This window comes from Hoplias malabaricus, chromosome 8 (genome assembly GCF_029633855.1).
Source record: "Hoplias malabaricus isolate fHopMal1 chromosome 8, fHopMal1.hap1, whole genome shotgun sequence".
Classification (NCBI taxonomy): domain Eukaryota; kingdom Metazoa; phylum Chordata; class Actinopteri; order Characiformes; family Erythrinidae; genus Hoplias; species Hoplias malabaricus.
This window is the reverse complement of record NC_089807.1, coordinates 39502478-39524366: the sequence shown is the minus strand read 5'-3', so window position 1 is coordinate 39524366 and position 21889 is coordinate 39502478. Positions and strand designations below refer to the sequence as shown.

General features: G+C 43.4%; 2 protein-coding genes across 5 annotated transcripts in view; both read left to right on the top strand.

The window, feature by feature from the left end:
- Window positions 1-127: 127 nt before the first annotated feature.
- Window positions 128-14903, top strand: usp38 (ubiquitin specific peptidase 38). Of its 3 annotated transcripts, XM_066679605.1 has the most exons (12): window positions 128-203; window positions 640-722; window positions 2319-3046; window positions 3484-3619; window positions 5596-5725; window positions 6084-6185; window positions 6441-6599; window positions 7415-7608; window positions 7745-7838; window positions 9347-9453; window positions 10089-11391; window positions 12889-14903. In XM_066679605.1, the coding sequence occupies exons 3-12, from the start codon at window positions 2365-2367 to the stop codon at window positions 13048-13050; spliced, it is 3069 nt and encodes a 1022-aa protein (XP_066535702.1). In that variant the 5' UTR covers window positions 128-203; window positions 640-722; window positions 2319-2364; the 3' UTR covers window positions 13051-14903. The 3 variants fall into 3 exon arrangements, with proteins under 3 accessions (XP_066535702.1, XP_066535701.1, XP_066535703.1); XM_066679604.1 differs by lacking the exons at window positions 128-203; window positions 640-722 and adding an exon at window positions 769-1000; XM_066679606.1 differs by lacking the exons at window positions 128-203; window positions 640-722 and adding an exon at window positions 1495-1544.
- A 3211-nt stretch (window positions 14904-18114) lies between these two features.
- Window positions 18115-21889, top strand: part of gab1 (GRB2-associated binding protein 1) — a 53784-nt gene continuing 50009 nt past the window's right edge. For both annotated transcript variants that reach the window (XM_066678680.1, XM_066678679.1), the window contains exons 1-2: window positions 18115-18551; window positions 18639-18776. In XM_066678680.1, the coding sequence (XP_066534777.1) occupies window positions 18705-18776 (72 nt within the window). In that variant the 5' untranslated portion in view covers window positions 18115-18551; window positions 18639-18704. The remainder of the gene's footprint in view (window positions 18552-18638; window positions 18777-21889) is intronic.

Here is a 21889-nt window from a genome sequence, read left to right as displayed (position 1 = left end):
GTTCAGATGGACCGGCCGAGTTGTGATGTGACGTAATGTGACGCACTGTGGCGTAATTACGTTTTTTTTTTTTAAATCACAGATTACATCTGTAGTACACGTCATATCCCAGCAGAGAGAAAGAATAGAGGAAGTCTAATAAAAACTACAGCAATAGATAAGCCACTGTCTCTGACTTTACATCTACAGGGTGAACCTACAACGTAAGTGTGTCTAATGGAGTAGATGTTTAAAAACTTATGTCGCTCTACCCACAATAGTAAACAATGAAAGATGACACTAGAGGACCTCCCACTTGCCACACGTCGGCCACATGTCACCAGAGGTCACATTTGGGCCACTATTTTCTCAGCAGGTGTATCCACATGTTTCCCAGATGTGGCCCAAAGCGCTTTTCTGAGCATTTTTAATGTGTGCTCAGTTTTATAGCACGTGATTTTTGCCAGGACCCACTCATACTAGCACAATACACACACTCCACCACAATATCAGTGTCACTGCAGTGATATACCAACCAAATCAGGCTGAAAGGGGGCTAAAAAGTTTCCAAAGCAACAAATGGACTACAGTCTGTATGGTAAGTGGAAATGGTAAAATGAACAATCAGTTTTTTTGTTTGTTTTTTGTTTTGTTTTACAGATGAACTAACAAATCTGCTGCTGTAGTAACAGACAGGGACCTGCAGGGGGCAGCACTGTATAGCAAGTGGATTAAAGTCTATAGTAACAGCATCGAAATTTAATCTGCATTTTTAAACAACGCTTAAAAATAATTGATCTGAAATATAAAACATATCATCTCCACCTCTAATTATTATAGATATCATAGTTTTGATAGGCGGTCTCTCAGACACGAGCGGGGTCCTGGAGTGACGTTAGCGTCGTCAGCTGACTACAGAGAATCACAACAGAGAAGCAGATCACATTAAACTACATTACATGTAATATCGCTTAAATAAATGGTTCTTTTTTTGTGGCGGATTATAAAATGAGTGGCTGTGGTAAGTGCTTCGTCGTTACCCATTTTTTATTGACGCAGAGAGCTTTTAAAAACCAACACGAAGCTGTGGTTGGCTTCTTTTTCGCATAGGTCCTTTCCACCTTAAATGATGCAGCAGTTACGTTGTAGCAGCCGGACTTTTAAGGTGGTATGGAAAATTCCAGTCAGAAGTTAAGTCCAGCCTCGTAAAACCCCCAAACGTTAGCTGTATTTGTGTTAAACCGTGTTGGACGTTTGCTTCCGTTTCTCTGAACAGATCTCTATCTTTATATCACCTACAAAACACGATACACATTAAATGTTTATTCATCAACCACTGCGCCAAGCTAAAGCGAGCGCTAGCTAACGGGTTATGTTGAAGTTTAAAGGTAAAATTGATTTAATTATGAAACATTCAAGCATAGTTATACGGTTAAGGTGTAAAATAATCACCCGGAGTTGTTAGGTGTGAAACGCTCTGTTGTGGAATAATTCGCCAAGAGTTGTTTACACTGTTGGTGATAGGAACCAGACGTCGGAAGTCCATACAGACTCCTGTTTATAAGGTTATTGTGTTCAGTGGTTACTAATATTCTACTCATTTTCTAATAGATTGTTTTTACACTGCTTTAAAGTATGTGTTGGGTTTTAAATTAATGTATTTAGATTTGTGGGTAATGTCCTGTGTAATGTCCGTTGTTGTTTCCTGCAACATTTCATCTGACCCTGCTTAATAAATAACACAGTGGTTTTCCCCAGGGTCTGCAAATGTAGACCCCATAACAGGAAGAAAATATGTAGTAATTTGAAGAGGTCATTCCTAATGTTTTGTGTTAATGATGTGAAATTGTGAAACGCTGTTTTTCACATTTAATTAAATTCCGTCTTTGTGCATGCGTGTTTCGGCAAGGTGTGTGAGGCTCAAGTAGCAAAACGCTTGTTCCGTGCTGGATTGCTAGATTGCAGAAAAAGCTAACCCAGATTCACGGGGTACGAGGCGGGAATACACCCTGGACAGGGTGCTAGTCTATCACACTCAAACGCTCACACAGATGGACACCTTTGAATAGTCAGTCCACCTACCACCACACGTTTAGGGATTGTGGGAGGACACCAGGGTACCCAGAGAGGGATTTGAGGACCCCTGAACTGTGTGACAGTGAAACTACATGTTGTTTATTTAACATTATCAGCCAAAAATCTATAATAACAATATTTCATAGGTATGACATTGTACTGTAATATGTAAAACATTTAATGGTCCTTTTAGATATCTAAACAAAAATGCTGTGCTATTTTGTATTCTAGTTAACCCTGTGCCTCTTGTCCTTCATTCACAGCTATTTCTGCATTCCATTGCTACCTCATGGTGCAGTAAAAAGGGAGATGGATAAGATCCTGGAAGCTCTGGTGAGTTCCACTCACCCTTTACCTATCAAACGTGCTATAGTGAAGAAAGTGGTGGAGGCAGCAGAGAAGGAGGTGACGGAGGAGCAATGCCAAGCTTTGTACCATCTTACTACGCGGCTCATCCTTCAGGGCGAAGACGCCTTCCAGCGGCAAGTGGGACAGCAAGTCCAGGAGGCTTACGCCCGCTTCCATCGAGATGAGTTTGCCCGCTTTCTTAACAGAGAGCTTGTGATTGGGCTTCTGCAGCAAGGCTATGGGTCACTGGACCGAAGGGACCCAGCAATTCTGGACTTCCTTCACGGCTGCCTGCGGCTTCTCCTCAGCTGCCCCTCCGTTCTAGAACTGGCGCCAGTACTGCAGACGGAGGTACTGCGGATAGTTTGTGAACGCCCAGATGCCCCGCTCTGTGCCAAATTGGCTGCACTACTGACTGACTTCCCTCAGTGCGTGCCCCGCGACAAAACGGCCGCGCTCTTCTGCCAACAGCTCGTGCGAACTTTTGCTCATTTTCAGTGCCCTGTTGGTCAGGAGGCAGAGTTGAGGCGATACGTGACTCAAGTGAGCCGCGTGGCCACGCTGCTGCAGGGCATCTGGAAGGCAGAGCCAGCCACACTGCTGCCCTCGCTGCAGGAGGTCTTTGCCATCATCTCCTCCACAGGTCAGAGACACAGCTGCACACCCTCCAAACTGATGTGTATATCAGGAACATTTTTTGTGTTGCCACTTTTGTTATCTAGTCTTCATTTCATCTCTTAGAAACCAATAGGCTAAATGGAAACATGTCCTTTAAAAACAAGCAAATAACACTGAGCGTGTGAGGACTGTATTCACAAGAATGAGTAAAACATATTTGTTATAAATTATAGAAATACGACAGTAATATCAATAAAAGACAGAGAGGGAGGAAAGGTAAAAATACCAAGGCACATGTTCAGTCTAGTTCTAAAAACCTTGTATTACCTAATTTATGGTATTTTATGAAAATAATAACACCCTTGGTGTAAAACGTTTAAATAGCCTGCATTGGTTGTTTACTAGGGACGTGATTGGACAACTTTGCTTGCTGTAGTTGATCACTGTGTGTGTTGATTGCAGACCCATCCTTTGAGCCCTCCATTGCTCTGGCCAGCCTGGTGCAGCACATCCCTTTACAGATGATCACTGTCCTCATCAAGAGCCTTACCACTGACCAGAACGTCAAAGACGCCAGTATGACACAAGCACTCAGCAGGTCAAATGATCTTCTCTTTGTATGATTTTTCTGTTTTAGTTTATACATGTGAGAGTACTGTGGGAGAGGCTAGTTCTAGAAAAATGCTTTTAGACAAATTATGTAAACAGATTAAAAAGAAATTGGTATCAATTTTTCTGTACTGCTCTCATACAATGAAAGAGGAGATCTGGGTGACTGTCTGTGAGGAGTGTGGTGTGTTCTCCCTGTGTCCGCGTGGGTTTCCTCCGGGTGACTGTCTGTGAGGAGTTTGGTGTGTTCTCCCTGTGTCCGCGTGGGTTTCCTCCGGGTGACTGTCTGTGAGGAGTGTGGTGTGTTCTCCCTGTGTCCGCGTGGGTCTCCTCCGGGTGACTGTCTGTGAGGAGTGTGGTGTGTTCTCCCTGTGTCCGCGTGGGTTTCCTCCGGGTGACTGTCTGTGAGGAGTTTGGTGTGTTCTCCCTGTGTCCGCGTGGGTTTCCTCCGGGTGACTGTCTGTGAGGAGTGTGGTGTGTTCTCCCTGTGTCCGCGTGGGTCTCCTCCAGGTGACTGTCTGTGAGGAGTGTGGTGTGTTCTCCCTGTGTCCGCGTGGGATTCCTCCGGGTGACTGTCTGTGAGGAGTGTGGTGTGTTCTCCCTGTGTCCGCATGGGTTTCCTCCGGGTGACTGTCTGTGAGGAGTGTGGTGTGTTCTCCCTGTGTCCGCGTGGGTCTCCTCCAGGTGACTGTCTGTGAGGAGTGTGGTGTGTTCTCCCTGTGTCCGCGTGGGATTCCTCCGGGTGACTGTCTGTGAGGAGTGTGGTGTGTTCTCCCTGTGTCTGCATGGGTTTCCTCCGGGTGACTGTCTGTGAGGAGTGTGGTGTGTTCTCCCTGTGTCTGCATGGGTTTCCTCCGGGTGACTGTCTGTGAGGACTTTGGTGTGTTCTCCCTGTGTCCGCGTGGGTTTCCTCCGGGTGACTGTCTGTGAAGAGTGTGGTGTGTTCTCCCTGTGTCTGCGTGGGTTTCCTCCGGGTGACTGTCTGTGAGGAGTGTGGTGTGTTCTCCCTGTGTCTGCATGGGTTTCCTCCGGGTGACTGTCTGTGAGGACTTTGGTGTGTTCTCCCCGTGTCTGCGTGAGTTTCCTCCAGGTGACTGTCTGTGAGGAGTGTGGTGTGTTCTCCCTGTGTCTGCGTGGGTTTCCTCCGGGTGACTGTCTGTGAGTAGTGTGGTGTGTTCTCCCTGTGTCCGCGTGGGTTTCCTCCGGGTGACTGTCTGTGAGGAGCGTGGTGTGTTCTCCCTGTGTCTGCGTGGGTTTCCTCCGGGTGACTGTCTGTGAGGAGTGTGGTGTGTTTTCCATGTGTCTGCGTGGGTTTCCTCCGGGTGCTCTAGTTTCCTTCCACAGTCCAAAAACACATGTTGGTAGGTGGATTGGCAACTCAAAAGTGTCCGTAGGTGTGAGTGTGTGATTGAATGTGTGAGTGTGTGGCCCTGTGAAGGACTGGCGCCCCCTCCAGGGTGTATTCCTGCCTTGCGCCCAATGGTTCCAGGTAGGCTCTGGACCCACCGCGACCCTGAACTGGATTAGCGGTTACAAATAATGAATGAATGAATCATTGACTGTTGTAGAATAGTGTTTTGTTTGTCACCATATAACTAATAAACATGAGTGAGTGGTTGTAAGAGTTTTATTAGACTAACTTGAAAACCTAGCAGTGCTTACAAATGCAAAAAGTATTTTAAAATGAATGAAAGTCTGAATTGCCCCTGTGATGAGTCTGTTGAATGGGGGATGGTAAGCTGAAGGGTCAGGAGGTCGCCTGGCTTTCTGTGTGGCCATGCTGCTATTGCTTTGAGCTTTTGTTTTGTTAGTATTGCCATGGTAATCTGTTGTGACCTTGCCTGACTCTCTCTCTCTCTCTCTCACTTTCTGGCTTTCATTTTTCTCTCTTTCATTCTTTCTCTCTCTCTGATTCATTTATACCTCCTGTTTGTTTTCTAACATCTTTTCTTTTCTGTCCTTCAGGATGATCGACTGGCTGTCGTGGCCTCTTGCCAATCACGTTGACACCTGGGTTATTGCTCTACTGAAAGGACTGGCTGCTGTGCAGAAGTTCACTATTCTGATAGACGTCACGTTGCTTAAAATTGAACTGGTAAATATGTGCTCAGATCGAAAGAGATTTTTGTAAGTCCTACACAAGACAGAATTTGTATCTGCACCCACTGTTAGAAATATCCAGAGGCAAAGGGCAAGAACGCCCCTGTTTTCTAAGGCACAAAGGACCTCAAAATATTGTAATAAGCACCAAACAATCACTCATAAATCCTGATTATTACACTAATTATTCCGTGTACACGTCCTGTATTCATCTTTAGATTAAGATAACTTAGATTATAAATTGCAGTAATGTTTTATTGCCGTGTTATTGTAAGATGTTACATTATTATTTGACTGTAAAGTTATATTGAGTTGAGAATGTCCTGTTTGTTTCTTCTGCTCTATGTTTTAAGGTCTTTAATCGACTGTGGTACCCCATTGTGAGACAGGGAGCACTAGCAGTTCTCTCTCATATGCTTCTTAGCTTCCAGCACTCTCCAGAGGCATTCCACCTGGTAAGACCATCAGAGCCCCCACTGGGCTTCCTGCGGAACTGCAGTGCAGCACAGATGCTTTTAACGAGAGTTGTTTTGTTTTAAAATTTAAACGTTAACCTCTTATAGAGTGGTTTGATGTCTGGTTTTATTGTAGAGAAACCTGTGGAGTCAGAGTATGTTCAGTAGTTGTGAAAATCGTCTGAGACACAGCCAGTCAGTAGCTTGGTTGTGACTGTGCTAAGGAGTGATATAACTGTTTTTCTGGTGAACAAGGTGGTCCCCCATGTTGTGCCGCTGGTGCAGTCCCTACAGAACGATGGGCTCCCCACCAGCAAAGCTTTTCTGCTGCAGTTTACCGAGCTAATCCACTGCATGATGTACCAGTACTCTGGGTTCCCCGACCTCTACGACAGCATCCTTGAAGCCATTAAGGTGAGACTTCCAAATTTGGCCTTGTTCTGGAGAGGTATGTTGAGAATCATGACCATTTTTATACACTAGTATACGCCACGTGCACACACACATTTATATCACTCACTGATATAAATGTTTGTGTGCGTTTGGCACATGTTATTTATATACATGTTCCATTATATGTTCCTACGTCGCGTCGTAAACTGGTTTTCGGTGTAAGTTGGAACATACGTACATACTGTACGTGAATAACATACTGTACGCACTTATCCTATCCTAACACCTATCCTCCTCGGCCCCGAGCCGCGTAACCGTGTATTCTTCCGCCGCGCCACGCACACCAAACACGAAGTTCACGTTACGTTGTTTACTACGCAAAACCACTTAAGTCAAAACAAGGCTTTATACAGGAAATGGGAGATGTGTCGTAACCACGAAACATCGTAACTCTGGACTGACGTAACCCGAGGACCTCCTGTATATAACAAAATTTGGAATTCATAAATAGATCTTATTAACATGTTACTAACACATTACATATTAAGAAAAACCCTGACATGACCCTCTGAAGTTTCTATTTGATTGAACATTGACAGAGTCAAAGACAATATTTTACATTGTGCATCGTATTCTCTGTTATTAACACCTTTGATTCTGCCCATGAAGGGCTTGATCATTAGACAAAACCTAATAATCACATTATAATTTTGATCATTACCAGCATGTGAGTGAGAGCAGGAAGAACAGTCGACACAGTGCAGGGTTCTCCAGAACTAACAGTGATATCTAAACTTTTACAGTAGTCACATATCCCTGTTTATTTATTAATCCAGGAACTGCCTAAACCTAGTGAAGAGAAGATCAAGTTTGTGCTGAACCAAAGTGCGTGGACCTCGCAGTCGAAATCTTTCGCCTCAGGACTGTTGAGGCTTACAGGCAAATCAGAGACGGGGAAGACCGGCCTTGTCAACCTGGGGAACACCTGTTACATGAACAGCATCATTCAGACCCTCTTCATGGCTACAGAGTGAGTGCAGCCATGAACGTGACCTGAACGTGCAGCCATGACCTCACTGATATAATGATATAACGGACAATTAATTACTTCCCGAAAACCGTCACCTACCTCTGAATCTTAAGACGGATCTCTTTGTTGTGTGCAGTTTCAGACGGAACGTCTTATCTCTTCATCTGAATGGCTCTAACACCCTGATGAAGAAGCTTCAACACCTCTTTGCTTTTTTAGCTCATACACAGGTTTGTGGCATTCTTCTTCACACTCAGAGCATATACAGAAATGTGTGTTCTCCCTGTGTCTGCGTGGGTTTCCTCCGGGTGACTGTCTCTGAGGAGTGTGGTGTGTTCTCCCTGTGTCTGCGTGGGTTTCCTCCGGGTGACTGTCTGTGAGGAGTGTGGTGTGTTCTCCCTGTGTCTGTGTTGGCTTCCTCCGGGTGACTGTCTGTGAGGAGCGTGGTGTGTTCTCCCTGTGGCTGCGTGGGTTTCCTCCGGGTGACTGTCTGTGAGGAGTGTGGTGTGTTCTCCCTGTGTCTGCGTGGGTTACCTCCGGGTGACTGTGAGGAGTGTGGTGTGTTCTCCCTGTGTCCGCGTGGGTTTTCTCTGGGTGCTCCGGTTTCCTCCCACAGTCCAAAAACACACGTTGGTAGGTGGATTGGCGACTCAAAAGTGTCCATAGGTGTGAGTGTGTGTGTGTGTGTGCTGCCCTGTGAAGGACTGGCACCCCCTCCAGGGTGTATTCGCACCTTGCGCACAATGATTCAAGGTAGGCCCTGGACCCACCGCGACCCTGAACTGGATAAGCGTTACAGATAATGGATGGATGGATGGTGATTTCAGTAAAACTGTAAAACTGGTCAGTCTTGGCTGCATAGTTCAACAGGCCCTCAAAGAATACTCAGGTGCTTCTGAATAACTGACCAGCTCTCTGCTGCATAAATGAATATCATTGGACTTCGCAAAAGTCTGCAATATTTCCTGTGCTGTTTTTGCGCAGCAAATTGGAGCAAACCTGATAACTTGAACTAAGATTTTAATACTGAACACAATGTACGATTTACTGGAAAGAGAGTAAACTGTTCTCAGGCTAATCACTTCGTCAGAGCTAGCCAACTGTAGAAATGGATTTTCTCCCAGAATGATCCCTAAAGCCTCTGTTCATGGACTGATGAAACTAGGCTTGCTTTGTCTTGTTTTAATAGTGAGTTTTTTAAGCTATGGTTTTTTAATGTTTAGGTCATAGCTACCCATAGGTCATAGTTAGCCATAGCTACTTCATGAGAAGCCGTGAGTATGCTAGGAACACAGTAAACATAAAGTCCATGGTCTTGCAGTAGTATTAGAGGTGTTTGGACAAGGCTGTCGCTGCAGTACTAAATACTGGCTCATTACATGGAACAGTTTGTGACTGGGTTTGGAAGGCATTAAAAGGCCTAGAAGACTTTGCAGTACAAATAATTGGAAGAAGACAAACACAGCAGAGTGTCACAGAATTGGTTCCGTGACAACACTATTTTTATTCTGATCAACAGCACCATTTGGAAGGCGTTTATCAAATTTCTTTCCGCGTTTGGAAGAAGCTGCTATTTGAATTTCTTCGGTTATAATGAAATAAATAGATTTGACTGTGCTCTCAGCATTTGTATCACTTTAATAATCTGTAGCAGAACAGATTTTTAGCTAAGATGGCGTTACCAATGAGAGACTGTAATGAGATTATTTTCATTGCGTTCACTTTCCTTGAATTCCAGCGAGCAGCATATGCACCAAGGTGTTTCCTGGATTCATCTCGACCACCCTGGTTCACAGCTGGCTCCCAACAAGACTGTTCAGAATATCTACGCTTTCTTTTGGACAGGTACTTTTAAGGAAAATCTACAATACATGATATACTGTGTGTATATTCTGCTCCAGTGTAAACCGTAGTTTATCACATGTAATCCCGTAGTTAAAAGGCTGAGAGATAGTCCTCTGTAAATGTGCAGGATTCATCTTTTTAACCACGTGCCCAAGTCTCAGCTGATTTTTAATCTTTTTTTGGTCTTTTAATGAGAGTTTGTGCACAACTTAAAATTTTTTGGCGCTGGGGTTGTGGTGAAGTCTGATGCTCAGGAGGCCCAAGTCTTTTTTTTAACATATCGGCAAGTCCTCTAAGTAGTGCTTTTTGAAGATCTGGAGTATGTTACATAACATTGGTGAAGCAAGCCAAGTTCATTCTTCAAAGTAACTCAAAAGCACAAAATCCATCCTATAATAATACTTCAAATGCATATCACATACATGTTTCTACACTGTTCTCTCTTATGTTCCCTGATTTAGAGAAAATATAGTAAATACAAGAGCAGTGACCTCACAAGACTGAAACACAGACTAAGCATCTTGAATGAGCAGTTGCGTTAGTACGTCTACAGTTGCAGAAAATTTGAAAAACACTGTCTGTGTGAACTTTAATATTGCATCAAGCGCTCACTTTGTTGTTTTTGATTTCTTAAGATTGCATGAAGAAGAAAAGACTCTCAGAGCTCTTCAGGCTGCGAAGCCCAAGGTCGTTTCTCCGGAGGCTGAGAGCATTGATGATGCCACAGTTCATGGTGTGACCGATACACCGTCTCAATCTCATACCGAACCTGTGGACGCTGAGGGCGACGGACAGACTCTGGTCGAGCGGATGTTCGGTGGCCGTCTCTCCACAAGCATACGCTGTCTGCAGTGCCACAGCCTGTCTGAGAAAGAGGAACCTTTTACGGACCTTTCCCTGGCTTTCTGCCCCTCTGCCCCACAGTCCACCCTGGGTCCGTGCCAAGGAGCAGTCAACGGGGGCAGTGAAAACGTGGAAGGCCCTGTTAAAGAGGCCCAGAGTGTGGAGCGACCTGCAAGGGAGCCGCCTCTGTCCCTGAGGGACCTGGTAGAGTATTTTCTTGCCCCGGAGATCTTGGAGGAGGAGAACTGCTACTTCTGCGAGCGCTGTGGGTCACTGGAGAGGGCCGAGAAAGCCATAAGGGTGGTGGCTGCCCCTGAATACCTCATCCTCACTCTGCTGCGTTTCTCTTATGATGCCACATGCCACGTGCGCCGCAAAATCCTGGAAAACGTGGAAATCCCACTGTATATGGGCCTGCCTGTGTATCAGCACTATTCATCAGTCTCCAATGCTGCTGCATCTTCATCTTCCTCATCCTCACCCATGGCAGCAATGGACTCCCCAGAGAGCGGTGAGAACCTGGCCAAGAAGCTAAAACCCTCACGAAAAGAGGAGGAGGAGGAGGGAGAAGAAAGGTTAAGAGATGTCAGGAAGGAGGGAGGAGAAAGGGCAGGAACGCATTTTGTCCCTTATGTCCTCAGTTCAGTTGTGATGCATTCTGGAATGTCATCAGAAAGTGGTCACTACTATTCGTACGGCAGGAACGTGAGCGGGACCGATGGGTGCGGTGTTGTCACATCAGTACACAAACCCTGCTGTAAAAGCCCTGAAATGGAGGTGGGGCTCAACAACATTGGCCAATCCGAGAGCTTCACAGCTTCTCAGGATGTTGCAGAGTGTGCAGGGCAGAACTCCAGCGAATGGTTTTTGTTCAACGACAGCCGTGTGTCTTTCACCAACTTCCAGTCTGTGCAAAATGTCACAAGTCGCTTCCCCAAGGACACGGCGTATGTTCTCATCTACAGGAAACAAGAAGCTGGCGCACAGCCTGGTGGAAAGCAAGGTACTGTCAACGGCTCCAGGTTTAACGGAGAACCACCACTTCATAAAGACCTAATGGACGCCATCACCAAAGACAACAAACTGTATTTGCAGGTAAGTTCTAGAGGTTTGTTCTTAGTGAAGGTCTGAGCATGTGGAAACCAGCGAATATGTAAATGATCAGATTATTAAAACAATCACAAGGAAATCAGGAGAAACCAACAGCAGCATTTTTGCTCCATGCACATAACTTTTCTCCTGGGCTCCCCTACAGTTGCAGGGTGTAATTCACTTTTACAGCACTGCCCTGACATCAATGGACACTTCCTCCAAATGTTACATAGCGCAGTTTCCGCAGTGCTGAGCCCAGAGTAGCAACAGCAGTGATAACTGATTTATGGTATTCAAATAAGCAGACAATGTATAATGTACTTCATATTGTACACTTTGTTTTATTCATATATCAGTTTGTCCATGTCCTGTTAGTGTGAACACTGTTTAAAAATGAAAGGCTAATTAAAGAAACTGGAATCTGGTTATGAACAATTAAAGACCAGCCCATGCCTATGCATCACATGCACTTCTACAGCAATACAAACTTTTGCCTGTCTGTAAAAGCATGGCAAAGATGGTGTATGACCACCAGAGGGTTCCCAACCTCCTACTGTAAAATACTCACTGGGCTTATTACATTTATTAATTCATTATTGCCTTTTACAACGTGAGGGAGGTGCCTTATTAAGTTTATACAGGTTTAGGGTTTGGTGTTTTTGCTTGATTGTATTTTTTCAGACAAACGGGAAAGTTGCATATGACACGATGACCCTAGAACAGCTGTAGGATCTGAACTTAAAGACATCATGCTGTTTGTCAACACTATCTTTCATTAACTGATAACACATTCATTCATTGTTGGCCAGAGTTTGGTTTAACTTTATTGTTGATTCCTTCGCCACCCTTGTTTGACCAGATAAGCTTTGCGTTATCTTTTACACCAAAGTTTTCTTTAACCCCTTAGACGACGTTCACGAAATTGAAAATAGAAAAAAATATAAATTGAAATCAATTTTTCTAAAATTCAGAAGATGTTTCTTCGCCGTTCGTTAGCTCTCTTGTCTGTTTGCGTTCTGGAAACCTGTTAAATGTGTCTACGAAGCCCCGGTGTCTGTAAATGAGTTTAAAAAACAAAAAAAAACTGTCTCAGTCCGGTATGCTAGGCTTTCTCTCTCACTGCCTCTCTCTCTGCTCCAAATATTGAAAAACTTCAACAGAGATGAGGATATTGCTCTATTCCTGACTTATATAAAGTGGAAATGCCTTCAAACAGTCTAACTGCAAGTGCCACTCGAGAGATCTTCATTTCCCCACCATCGTAGACACTCCCTTTAAAGTCTGATGGTCTATAAATGCATTTTTATCAGATGCGAATCACCTCATGAAACTGGCTCAAACTCACTCACTCTCACTCTCACTCACACAAAGGGGGCGCCATTCAGTGCTTCACATAAAAGACTCGCCGTCATTGTTTATGTAGAAGCATCATAGTTATAGTCATGCAAGTATAAACAGGCTTGTATTTGAAGGGGTTAACACGCTTTCTCCTCTTCACAGGAGCAGGAGCTGAACGCCAGAACCCGTGCTCTCCAGACAGCCTCGGCCTCCTGCTCGTTTCGACCCAACGGCTCGGACGACAACGAGCCTCCAGGCAGCTGTGGTCCTTCAGGTGGGGGAGGGGGAGGGGGCTTCAACACTGTCAGCCGACTGGTCTTCTGAGAGCGAACCGCTCTCTCACAGTGCACTGACCTGAACTCCAGCTCTGAAGCCTAAACACTGGACTCCATTTTAAATCCAATCTGTTTCATTTCCTAGTAACTCAAACAGTTTGGCTTTCTGGTTTGCATGTGTTTCCCCTTTATTTTTACTTCATAGAAAGTGTTGACTAAAGCACTTCTTTTTTTGGTGCAGCCATGGTCCAGTTCTCGTGGAACATGCAGATACCCATACGTTGAAGAACTGGTGAATATATTAAACTCAGAGCGGAAATCTCTCAGCCACTCGCACCATTCGGCTCTACTCCTTCACGTCGTACTTGAACATCGGTTTGTTTTCTCCTCTGCTCGGATAGGGTCGACTCGCGTGCCCTTGGATAGGTCAACTGACGTTTTGATGCAATAAATTTACACAGAACAATGCAATACTGAGTTTTGAGCTAAATTTTGTGTCAGCAACATAGACCCAGACAAACATGTGTGAATAGGTTCAACTAACACGCCTGCTGAATATTTGAATCCAACTTTCTGGTGGTTTGGGGGGTGACTTTTGGGGGAGACACAGATATTGCTGTTTTTATATATAGTTATGGTTTTCACTAAGTTATTTCTTGCATTCAGGGAGTGTTTTCCCTTGGATTTTAAGCTAATTTTACGTGCCTTTAAGCCTTGTGCTTGCTGTACAGTGTTAATATGTGATCAACATTTCCCCCCCCTCCAACAGTAAAGGATCATTCTAGAAGCAATGTGATTTATTACATGTACAAAATATATGTATATAGTTTTTAAGTGCTTCTAATGGACTGTGTCTGACGTTCATCCTCCAGACAATGGGCCGTATTTATCAAACTTGCCAAAGTAAGAGCGCTGCGATCCGTCTTTGCCTTTTTCAGCGTGATGAAAGTATAACAGGAAAAAGATTTGTTCCTTTTACTGTGCGCTGCTTGATAAATATGGATAACTGACTGGTCTGCCACTCTAATACCATGCTGCTAATTAGCTAATTATTCAGTGTGTGATGGAGGACCTTACATTCACTCCTCAGTTCTTGGCTAATGGCTTCATTTCTGAAAGAGTAAAATACAATTATTGTGACTCTGAGTTTTGAAATTGTGTTAATGGTTTAAATGGGAATTTCACTGATATTTTTTTTGTTTTTTTTTCTGCTTGTTTCTGTCATCACAAGGTCATTAGAGTAGTAAACATGTAATGCTCCATTCTAGGGAAATTTGCCGAATTACAATGAGTCGGAACCAGGTGTCCAAAGTATCTAAAGACTACAAAATGGCTGCCTATAACTGACATTGCACTAAACCTTTGGCATAAAATCGCTTAAATTTAATAATCACAAACCTACCCCCAACAATATTTTAAGCAGTATTTTCCCGTACAAACTCCGTAGATTCACTTTGGATTGTCAATGTATGTGTTTGCCCCTGGTTCCTATCCCAGCGCTGTGAAGAAATCAGTGCAGTGTTAAAGGTAAATATGTGTCCAACCATTTTTTTTACGTCAAAACACTGTGAAATCACTTCATTTACATCTCAACCACTGAGTAATGCAGACATCTTGACGTGACCCATGTTTCGACCCCTCTCATTAAGATTCCATGTAGTGATTTTGATGATATACATATAGTTTGGCTGTGAACCTGAAATCGATTGTTGTTATCCATCAGATCCACATCCAGCTGTGGTGCTGTCGGATGTGGACACCGATAATATTTGGGGTAGTTGTGCTGAGGCTGTTTGGAAAGTGCCCATGTGTTGTTCATAACATTTTGCCGAGATCATGAGCAGACACTGAAATTCACATGAAACGTGTCCAAATACGTAAGACATTGGTTTGTTTCTGAATAAAGGCAAAGAAATGTTACGAATTTCTACTTCTTTTCTTTTAGGTTTGCTTTTCCCTGACGTGTTCTGAACATGTCAGATTGAGCAGCTCAGTGATGCATAAGAGCATTGTACATGGCAGGAAACCCCTGATTCTCTTCTTCAAACGTTAACAAGGTTTATTCTTGCTTTTATTAGGAGACCTTTTAGAGTCATCATGAGATCAGCCATAAGTCAAACTCTGGCAGCGTCTGTGACTAAGCCACTGCCCTCGTGTCCTGAGATGAACCTTGACGGCGTGTGCACTTTCTCTCTCGCTCGTACACACACAAACACACAAGCCTGGTTGGGCATGCAGTATTCCCAGCCTCCAGGCGTCAGACCTGGAACAGCCCCCTTCACTCTAAATAGAAGCTGAGTGCTCTGGAGGTGCATTTCTTAATGGAGATGCTCATATGTATAATGTACCAAAGCCAGTCTTGTGGTTTTTAAGGAGAAGGGGAGGGTGGCTCTTTTAGCTCTTAAGTCTCCCCCCTCTAACCCATTAGCTTTGCAGTGTGTGTGCCGTGGAGTAGCGCCGCTCTCACTGCCTCCAAGACCATTTGGTAAAATCAATGGCTTTCAATTATTCAACAACTGAGAACCAAGCGTTTTGTCACAGCTATTTCACAAGGACACATCCACACTTTGGCCCACTCCCACCTAACCTAAATTAATCTGTCTGAAAGAGAAAGTGGGAAGTGGCGAGAAACCTGAAGCTCCTTTTCTGTGCGTGTTTTCCCCTAATCTATCAAAATGCTCCGGAACTGCGCCGGGCACTAATAGTCTGAGGGTATGATATGCATAAAATATGAGCAGGGTCTTAAAAGCCATGTCTACAGCAGTTCCACTGTACACCAAGTTATTCCATAGCAGTGAAAGCAACGGGCACCAAAAAATATACATAATAACATGCAGCTAATGCCTCAGCGCTGTGAGGGGGCAGCTATATCAGTTTGAGATGAGCTGCTCCTTTCCTTTATACAACGCTCACACATGCCATGTTAAAAATGCCACTGCGTTTAATGCATCTCATAAATGTTTTAAACTTTTGCAAAAGCTTGAACCTCAGGACCTTTTCCTTAGAAATGGACTCGGTAAAGTAGGGGCTACATTCTCTACGCTCCCTCCCTCTATGTGGGTCTGTAGATTGCTGCTATTTGATGTTTTTTAGGCCGTGTTTATTAGCTAATATTTATTCCTATATTTCCAGGGTTGGTTTTTAATGCTAATTTTGCACTTGTGTGGATTTATATACCACTAACTGTCATTGTTTGTTATTACATATGTGTAACCTCTGTTGTTGCCCATTTATAAAGCAATCAGAAAACCACCTTATATCTTAAGTGGGAGGAGGTGGGGTTAAACTGCTATTGGCTGAATGGTGGGACATGTTTAAATATGTAAGATTTAATGATTTCAAAACAGTGTGGACTGGGAAAAGCAGGATTTACTCACTACAATCAAACTAGCTATTTATCTATAGATGAGATATTAAATTAATTTTAAGTGCTTTTGTCTGTGAGTTTAGTCCACGAGTGAGTAAGCTGTGCAAAATCTTTCCAGGCAGATTTTTAATAATAATCCATGATTTAAAACTTTATTTGAAACCTTACATTTTATTTTCAACACAGATGAGGCAAACAAGGAAGTGGCAAACGAAAACCCCAATAAATGAAACAGGAAAACTGCATGCAATCAAAGAAACTCTTAAAATGTCACAGGAATTTGTAACTTATGGCGGTACCCAGGGACTTGGCCATTATCAGGCTTTCAGAAAGACGACTAAACAAAGGTTAATGAGTGAATAAAATGTGTGATAATTTGAAGAGTGCTAGAACAGATGATGATGGGCTAATCTGCTTACTGAAGGAATCACGAAACACAAAAGATTTGCTGAGCAATCATCTTTAGCTTAGAGCTTCAGACAGCAGTCTGTTTCCAAACAGCAGAGAGAGAGAGAGAGAGCAGGGCTTTGTTAGTGGAACTGATTGGAGAAGGCGTTTCCCATTACAACAGCATTCCAGTCATGCCAGTGTCACACAGAGAAAAGAAAGAAAGAAAACCCCTAAGAAATACTTCATCCATTTAACAACCAGGATTCTAAAATCTGCTTTAAAATGCATTCTCGATAATATACAGGATCCAGACACAGCATAGGAGGCCATTTAAATATTAATATATGCTCTATACATTTGTTTTATGGGGTTTTAAGTCTTAAATACCTAGTCAAATAACACAATGTGTTGTCCTTAATGGAGGTCCTTTGAGTACCAATTTTAATTTATAATGTTCTTATTTGCAGCGTTTACCACTTTGGAATAAAATAAACTATAAAAAATTAGCATTATCATTAAAAATTATCATCGATTAAACGTCTAAAAACTCATAGTAATCAGAATTGCATATTTAGAAGTAGTTTTTATATTTCCCAGTACAAAAATCCCTTAAAGTCTTAAACGTGGTTTAAATCCTACACATGCCGTACGCACAAATCTATGCATATGCTATTAGCCCCCGTCTAACTCCATCCACCACTCCTGCCAATTGCTTTCAGCTCACAAGCTCAGCCCAGTGAGGTGATTTGATTGGTTCCTTAAGTTTGTGATGTAAGAAACCTTGGTTGTATAAATGTCTGTGGAAAACCGCTGTCTCAAACCGGAAATGCGTAGCCTTTTTCGTTGACTGCTTATTACGTACATGATACTCATGCTAACGAGGGGGTCTTCAACAAATTTGCAGAGACATGTTCCCTGTAAAAGAGCTGTAAGCTATTTATTTTCACTTAGAAAATCGTCAGAATTATACCATTGGGGTTGAAATGTATTTATTTATTAATTTATTTCGTTTTCTTGATCTCCCTGACAGTTTACTCTGGATTTCTGGACAAGGCGCTGTAACTACATTCTGGGAAATTGGGAAATGTAGTCCTCACATAACCAAGGCTTTTAATTTTGTTCTTTTTAAATATTTCCCTTTTATCGTTTACCTCTGTGATTCTCATGGATCCGGTCTAGTAAGTGTATATTTCAACATCGATATTTAGAGTTTAGAGTACGCCATATTACAGTTTAAAGCCTTTTTATGCGAGGCATAGCTCAAAGACTTCATTACCCATAATGCCTTGTCTGTAGTCCTTTTCTTTCCTCTGGAGTTGGAGTTTGGGAGAAAAGTATCGACGGTTATTATCGCCTGTCAATCATTCAGCGCGGAGAGGAGGGGAAGGTCGAGGGAAAAAAACGGAGAATTACTGACTAAAACAGCCTCAAGCTGCTCTCTGCTCAACAATGTGTCGGAGAAGGGACCAAAAAATGCGAGAAACCTTTAGTTCTGGAGCAAAACGCGTCGGTTAAAGCCGCCAAAGTTGTTTGTTTTTGGGCGGTTTGAGCGTCACCTCGTCGGTTGGAGTCGACTGGTTTCGTCCGTTGGGAAAAAAAAAAACAACGAAGAGAGAAGCGGGGATTATTTACACTTCGGAAAAGCAGAGGTGGTTCAGACCTACGGATATCTGTCTGTTTTGGGGGAATATCATTCGTTTAGGATTGTGTTCTTCCCTCCGAAAGGAAAGGAAGGGAAGGAGTTCATTCCTGGGAGTTTGGCGTCGCTGTGGAGTGGAGTCGAGAAGCTGAAGGTATTTTTCTCCTCCTTCTTCTTCCCTTTGCTTCTCAAACCCCTATCTAACCGCCGTCTTTCGCCTCTTTTGCCATTTCTTTTGCAGACTCTGGTCTGAATTCACGGCTCCTGTCTCTAAACCGGGCTAAAAACAAGGAGGTTTGGTGCGAAAATGAGCGGGGGAGATGTTGTGTGCTCCGGCTGGCTCAGAAAGTCTCCGCCGGAGAAAAAGTTACGGCGTTATGTAAGTAACGTTTAAAGCTCAGTTCTTATTCAAATGCGCTGTGGTCTGAGGCTTAACCGCAAAGCCATCCAGCCTCCATGCAAATATCCCGCTTTCTAACAGCTTACAATCACCTCTTTTACGAGAAGGTTATTTTAAAGCGTTCATATCTTACACCTGGTTTATGTTTTTTTTAGGATTTTCCCCTATTTCAACTGAAAATAGTGATTCTTAAAGCTGCAATCCGTGACATGTGTTTGTTAGAACTGAAATAAGTCGCATTACTGAGTAAAGAGAAAACATGTCTGCTACAAAAAAGTGTCATCCTGCTGTTGTGGGTCAGCCTGTAAAGTCAGAATTAGTCATTAATTAAACAGACAGAGGTGTCGGGGTCGGATTTGTCAAGAGTTCTCCCGGAGTTTTCTGACTACGTCAGACGTCTGTGTGTTGACGTCATAATCACAAGCTCGAAAAGGGTGGTCCTGGTTCAGAGAATGGTTACCTGGGTAATAGTTGTTGGGGGTATGGCTCGCAGTGCTGATGTGTTTGCTGCGTAAAGCTATTTCTGTGGCTGTGCTGGGAGTTCGAGGGTCACGCGACTATTTAATGACAGCACAATTTGATACACTTATCTATGACTTAAATTCACAATATGGCACAAAAAGTCAGCAAATCTCTATATGCTTGGTTCCCACTGTGCCGTGCTGTACTGAGAACCCGGTTGCGGGCTGTGGAGGTCCAACACTGTGCAGGAGATGAAGTCACATGGCACAGAATTTTGTCGTGGTGCATGACACGGGTTTGGGATTCTCAAGTCCCACGTCAAACTAGCTTAGCGCAACTTTAATGTCTCAAACTCCACATTAGCAGATTGCCAGGGTTTACCTTTGACCTGCTTTTGTAACACATGGAGCCGTATGATGTTTCACCCATTTGTTTATGTTATTAAACCTGTAACTACATAGTTTACAGAAGTAAGATTGTAGATAGAAAGAAAAATGTGGTCCAGCAGTCACTTGTTTAAAGGTAGCCAACAACCCAGATGTGACTTCTTTTATGTTTTTCCGCAGAGAGCCCTGAATAAAGTTGGGTTTTGTGACATCATGCAAACGATAAATTAAAAACCGGGTGCCTGGACTGGGACGTGAACAGTAGGTTCTGTGACTTCGACAGTGTTTACGTATCACATAAAAGTGGTTTATTTAAACAATGTGGAACGGGTTGGGTTTCCTGTGCTATTGGCCCTTTAAGAGTGAAAAATCGCATAGTTTTTAACCCCGTGTTGACTTGCATTCCCCAAAACCTGTCTTGGGTGTGTGCGGACTTGTTTACTTGTCAACATTTTAGGCTTCAGAGTATTTTGTATTTTGAAACAGCGTCGTTTCCCCTCCGTATTACAAACACACAATCAGCGTGGACGACACTTGAATGTCCTTATTTTGTGCAGCCATAATTAATTCCTACCTTTCACCTACTCATACACCTCTTCTACACCAGACTCTTCATCTATGGTCATGGGGGTGACATCTTCTTTGACTTATGCAGCAGTTCTGAGCTTGTAAATTTACAGCAAACGTGCTAACTTTAGATTAGTCCTGCCTTACCGACAGCTGATGGAACGTGTATTATTTATAGCGTTTATGTTGAAGTGAAAGAGTTCTGATTAATGATTTTAATGTGCAAGTAAAGGTCTGTGTCAAGGGAAATGGGCAATAATCCACACCGTCAGCACTCCACCGTCAGCAGCTTTATGCTTCTGTTAGAAAAACGTCACCCTTCTTATGACAAACACAAAGGCAGAAGTTAAACCGTGAGAGACTGTCTCAAATATGTTCGTTGTGATGCTTCTGCAGCGACAAGGCAATCAAATCCTGAAACATCCATTTAATAACACTGAACAGGTCAACAGTCATGTGTGTGTGGAGACGTGGGGGTCTTCCCCGCTTTCAGGATCTAATACACCTCTTTTAATCTGTAATGAAATCACACCTCGCTGTCAAACCTTAGCTGAACACACTGCTGATTTCCTAATAGACGCATGCATTGCCCTTTTATTGGATTTCTTTCATCTAGTGCAGTTGAGCAGGAGGCATTATCACCCAGCTCATGTGATCTTTTGTTTCTGTTGCTGGAAAGGGCTGAAATGGCCTGTGGGTACCGCAAATTTGCACGCTCGTTTTATTATTTGTAATCCAGATGTAGTCCAGATGTAGATGTAGATCCAATAGTCTTCATTGTTGAGCAGGTTGTGCCTCCTCTTTAATTCAGCTCACGTTCTAAATATGCATGCGTATTAACGTGCAGAATTGACGTTTTTAAGGAAGTCTTAGCCACCATTAAAGAATTAATGTCTTTACTGTTTTGCAACCTCTCTTTTTTACCACAGGATTAAACAGGCTTTTTGTTACTGTGCTTTTTATAAAGTAGATAAAAGGGACCAGAGTTCTGTTTGTCTGCCATGTGTTGTGTCATTCAGAAAGTAATGCAGACAGAAACACGCCGTGAATGATTGCTGCTAATCAGCGGCGGCATGGATAGATAAACACAAATGTGTTTGTTTTTGGGACATCAGTGTTTAAAAAGTGCTGTTTATGGACAGTGTGGAATGTGGAGTGCTTTGAAGCATTAGCAGTGCTTTACCTGCTACATTAAACAGCTTTTGAAAAATAGTTTCTGTGATCTGGGCCCTTTGTTGCCTGTTCACTTTCAGCCGCTTAGAGGGGCTCTAGATGTGGGCAGATAAGCGAGCAAGTTGAAGGTTGTTGTTGTTGTTTGTCTGAGTCGGTTCACATGACCCGTGCTAGAAGTCCCATTGGCTCTGCTTGGCTCTGGAAGTACGAAGGGAGCATTTTCCCTCGCTGTGGGCCTCTTGTTTCTGTGAGGGCTGGTAACAGCATGCAATGCGAAAATCCTCATTCTTCTGGATGTAACGTCTTTTCTGTGGCACAGAATGCATCATGTTTGGTGCAAACCAAGCAGCCTAGCATTGCTGTGCTATTACTAAAAGTGTGGAAGTTATTTTGCTGAAAGTATTCCCTCTCAGAAGCAGCCCTGTGCCAGGTGTGAGAACACGGCGCAGTTTCATGTTCAATAACTCGGGTGTTATAGAAACTGAGGCTACCACAACGTGTAAC

What these genes read in the sequence shown, in the direction of transcription:
- usp38 (XM_066679605.1), top strand. Translation starts at nt 2,365, where the DNA reads ATGGATAAGATCCTGGAAGCTCTGGTGAGTTCCACTCACCCTTTACCT. An exon ending in ATGACACAAGCACTCAGCAG is followed by an intron (nt 3,620 to 5,595) that starts GTCAAATGATCT and finishes TCTGTCCTTCAG; the next exon opens with GATGATCGACTGGCTGTCGT. An exon ending in ACAACAAACTGTATTTGCAG is followed by an intron (nt 11,392 to 12,888) that starts GTAAGTTCTAGA and finishes TCCTCTTCACAG; the next exon opens with GAGCAGGAGCTGAACGCCAG.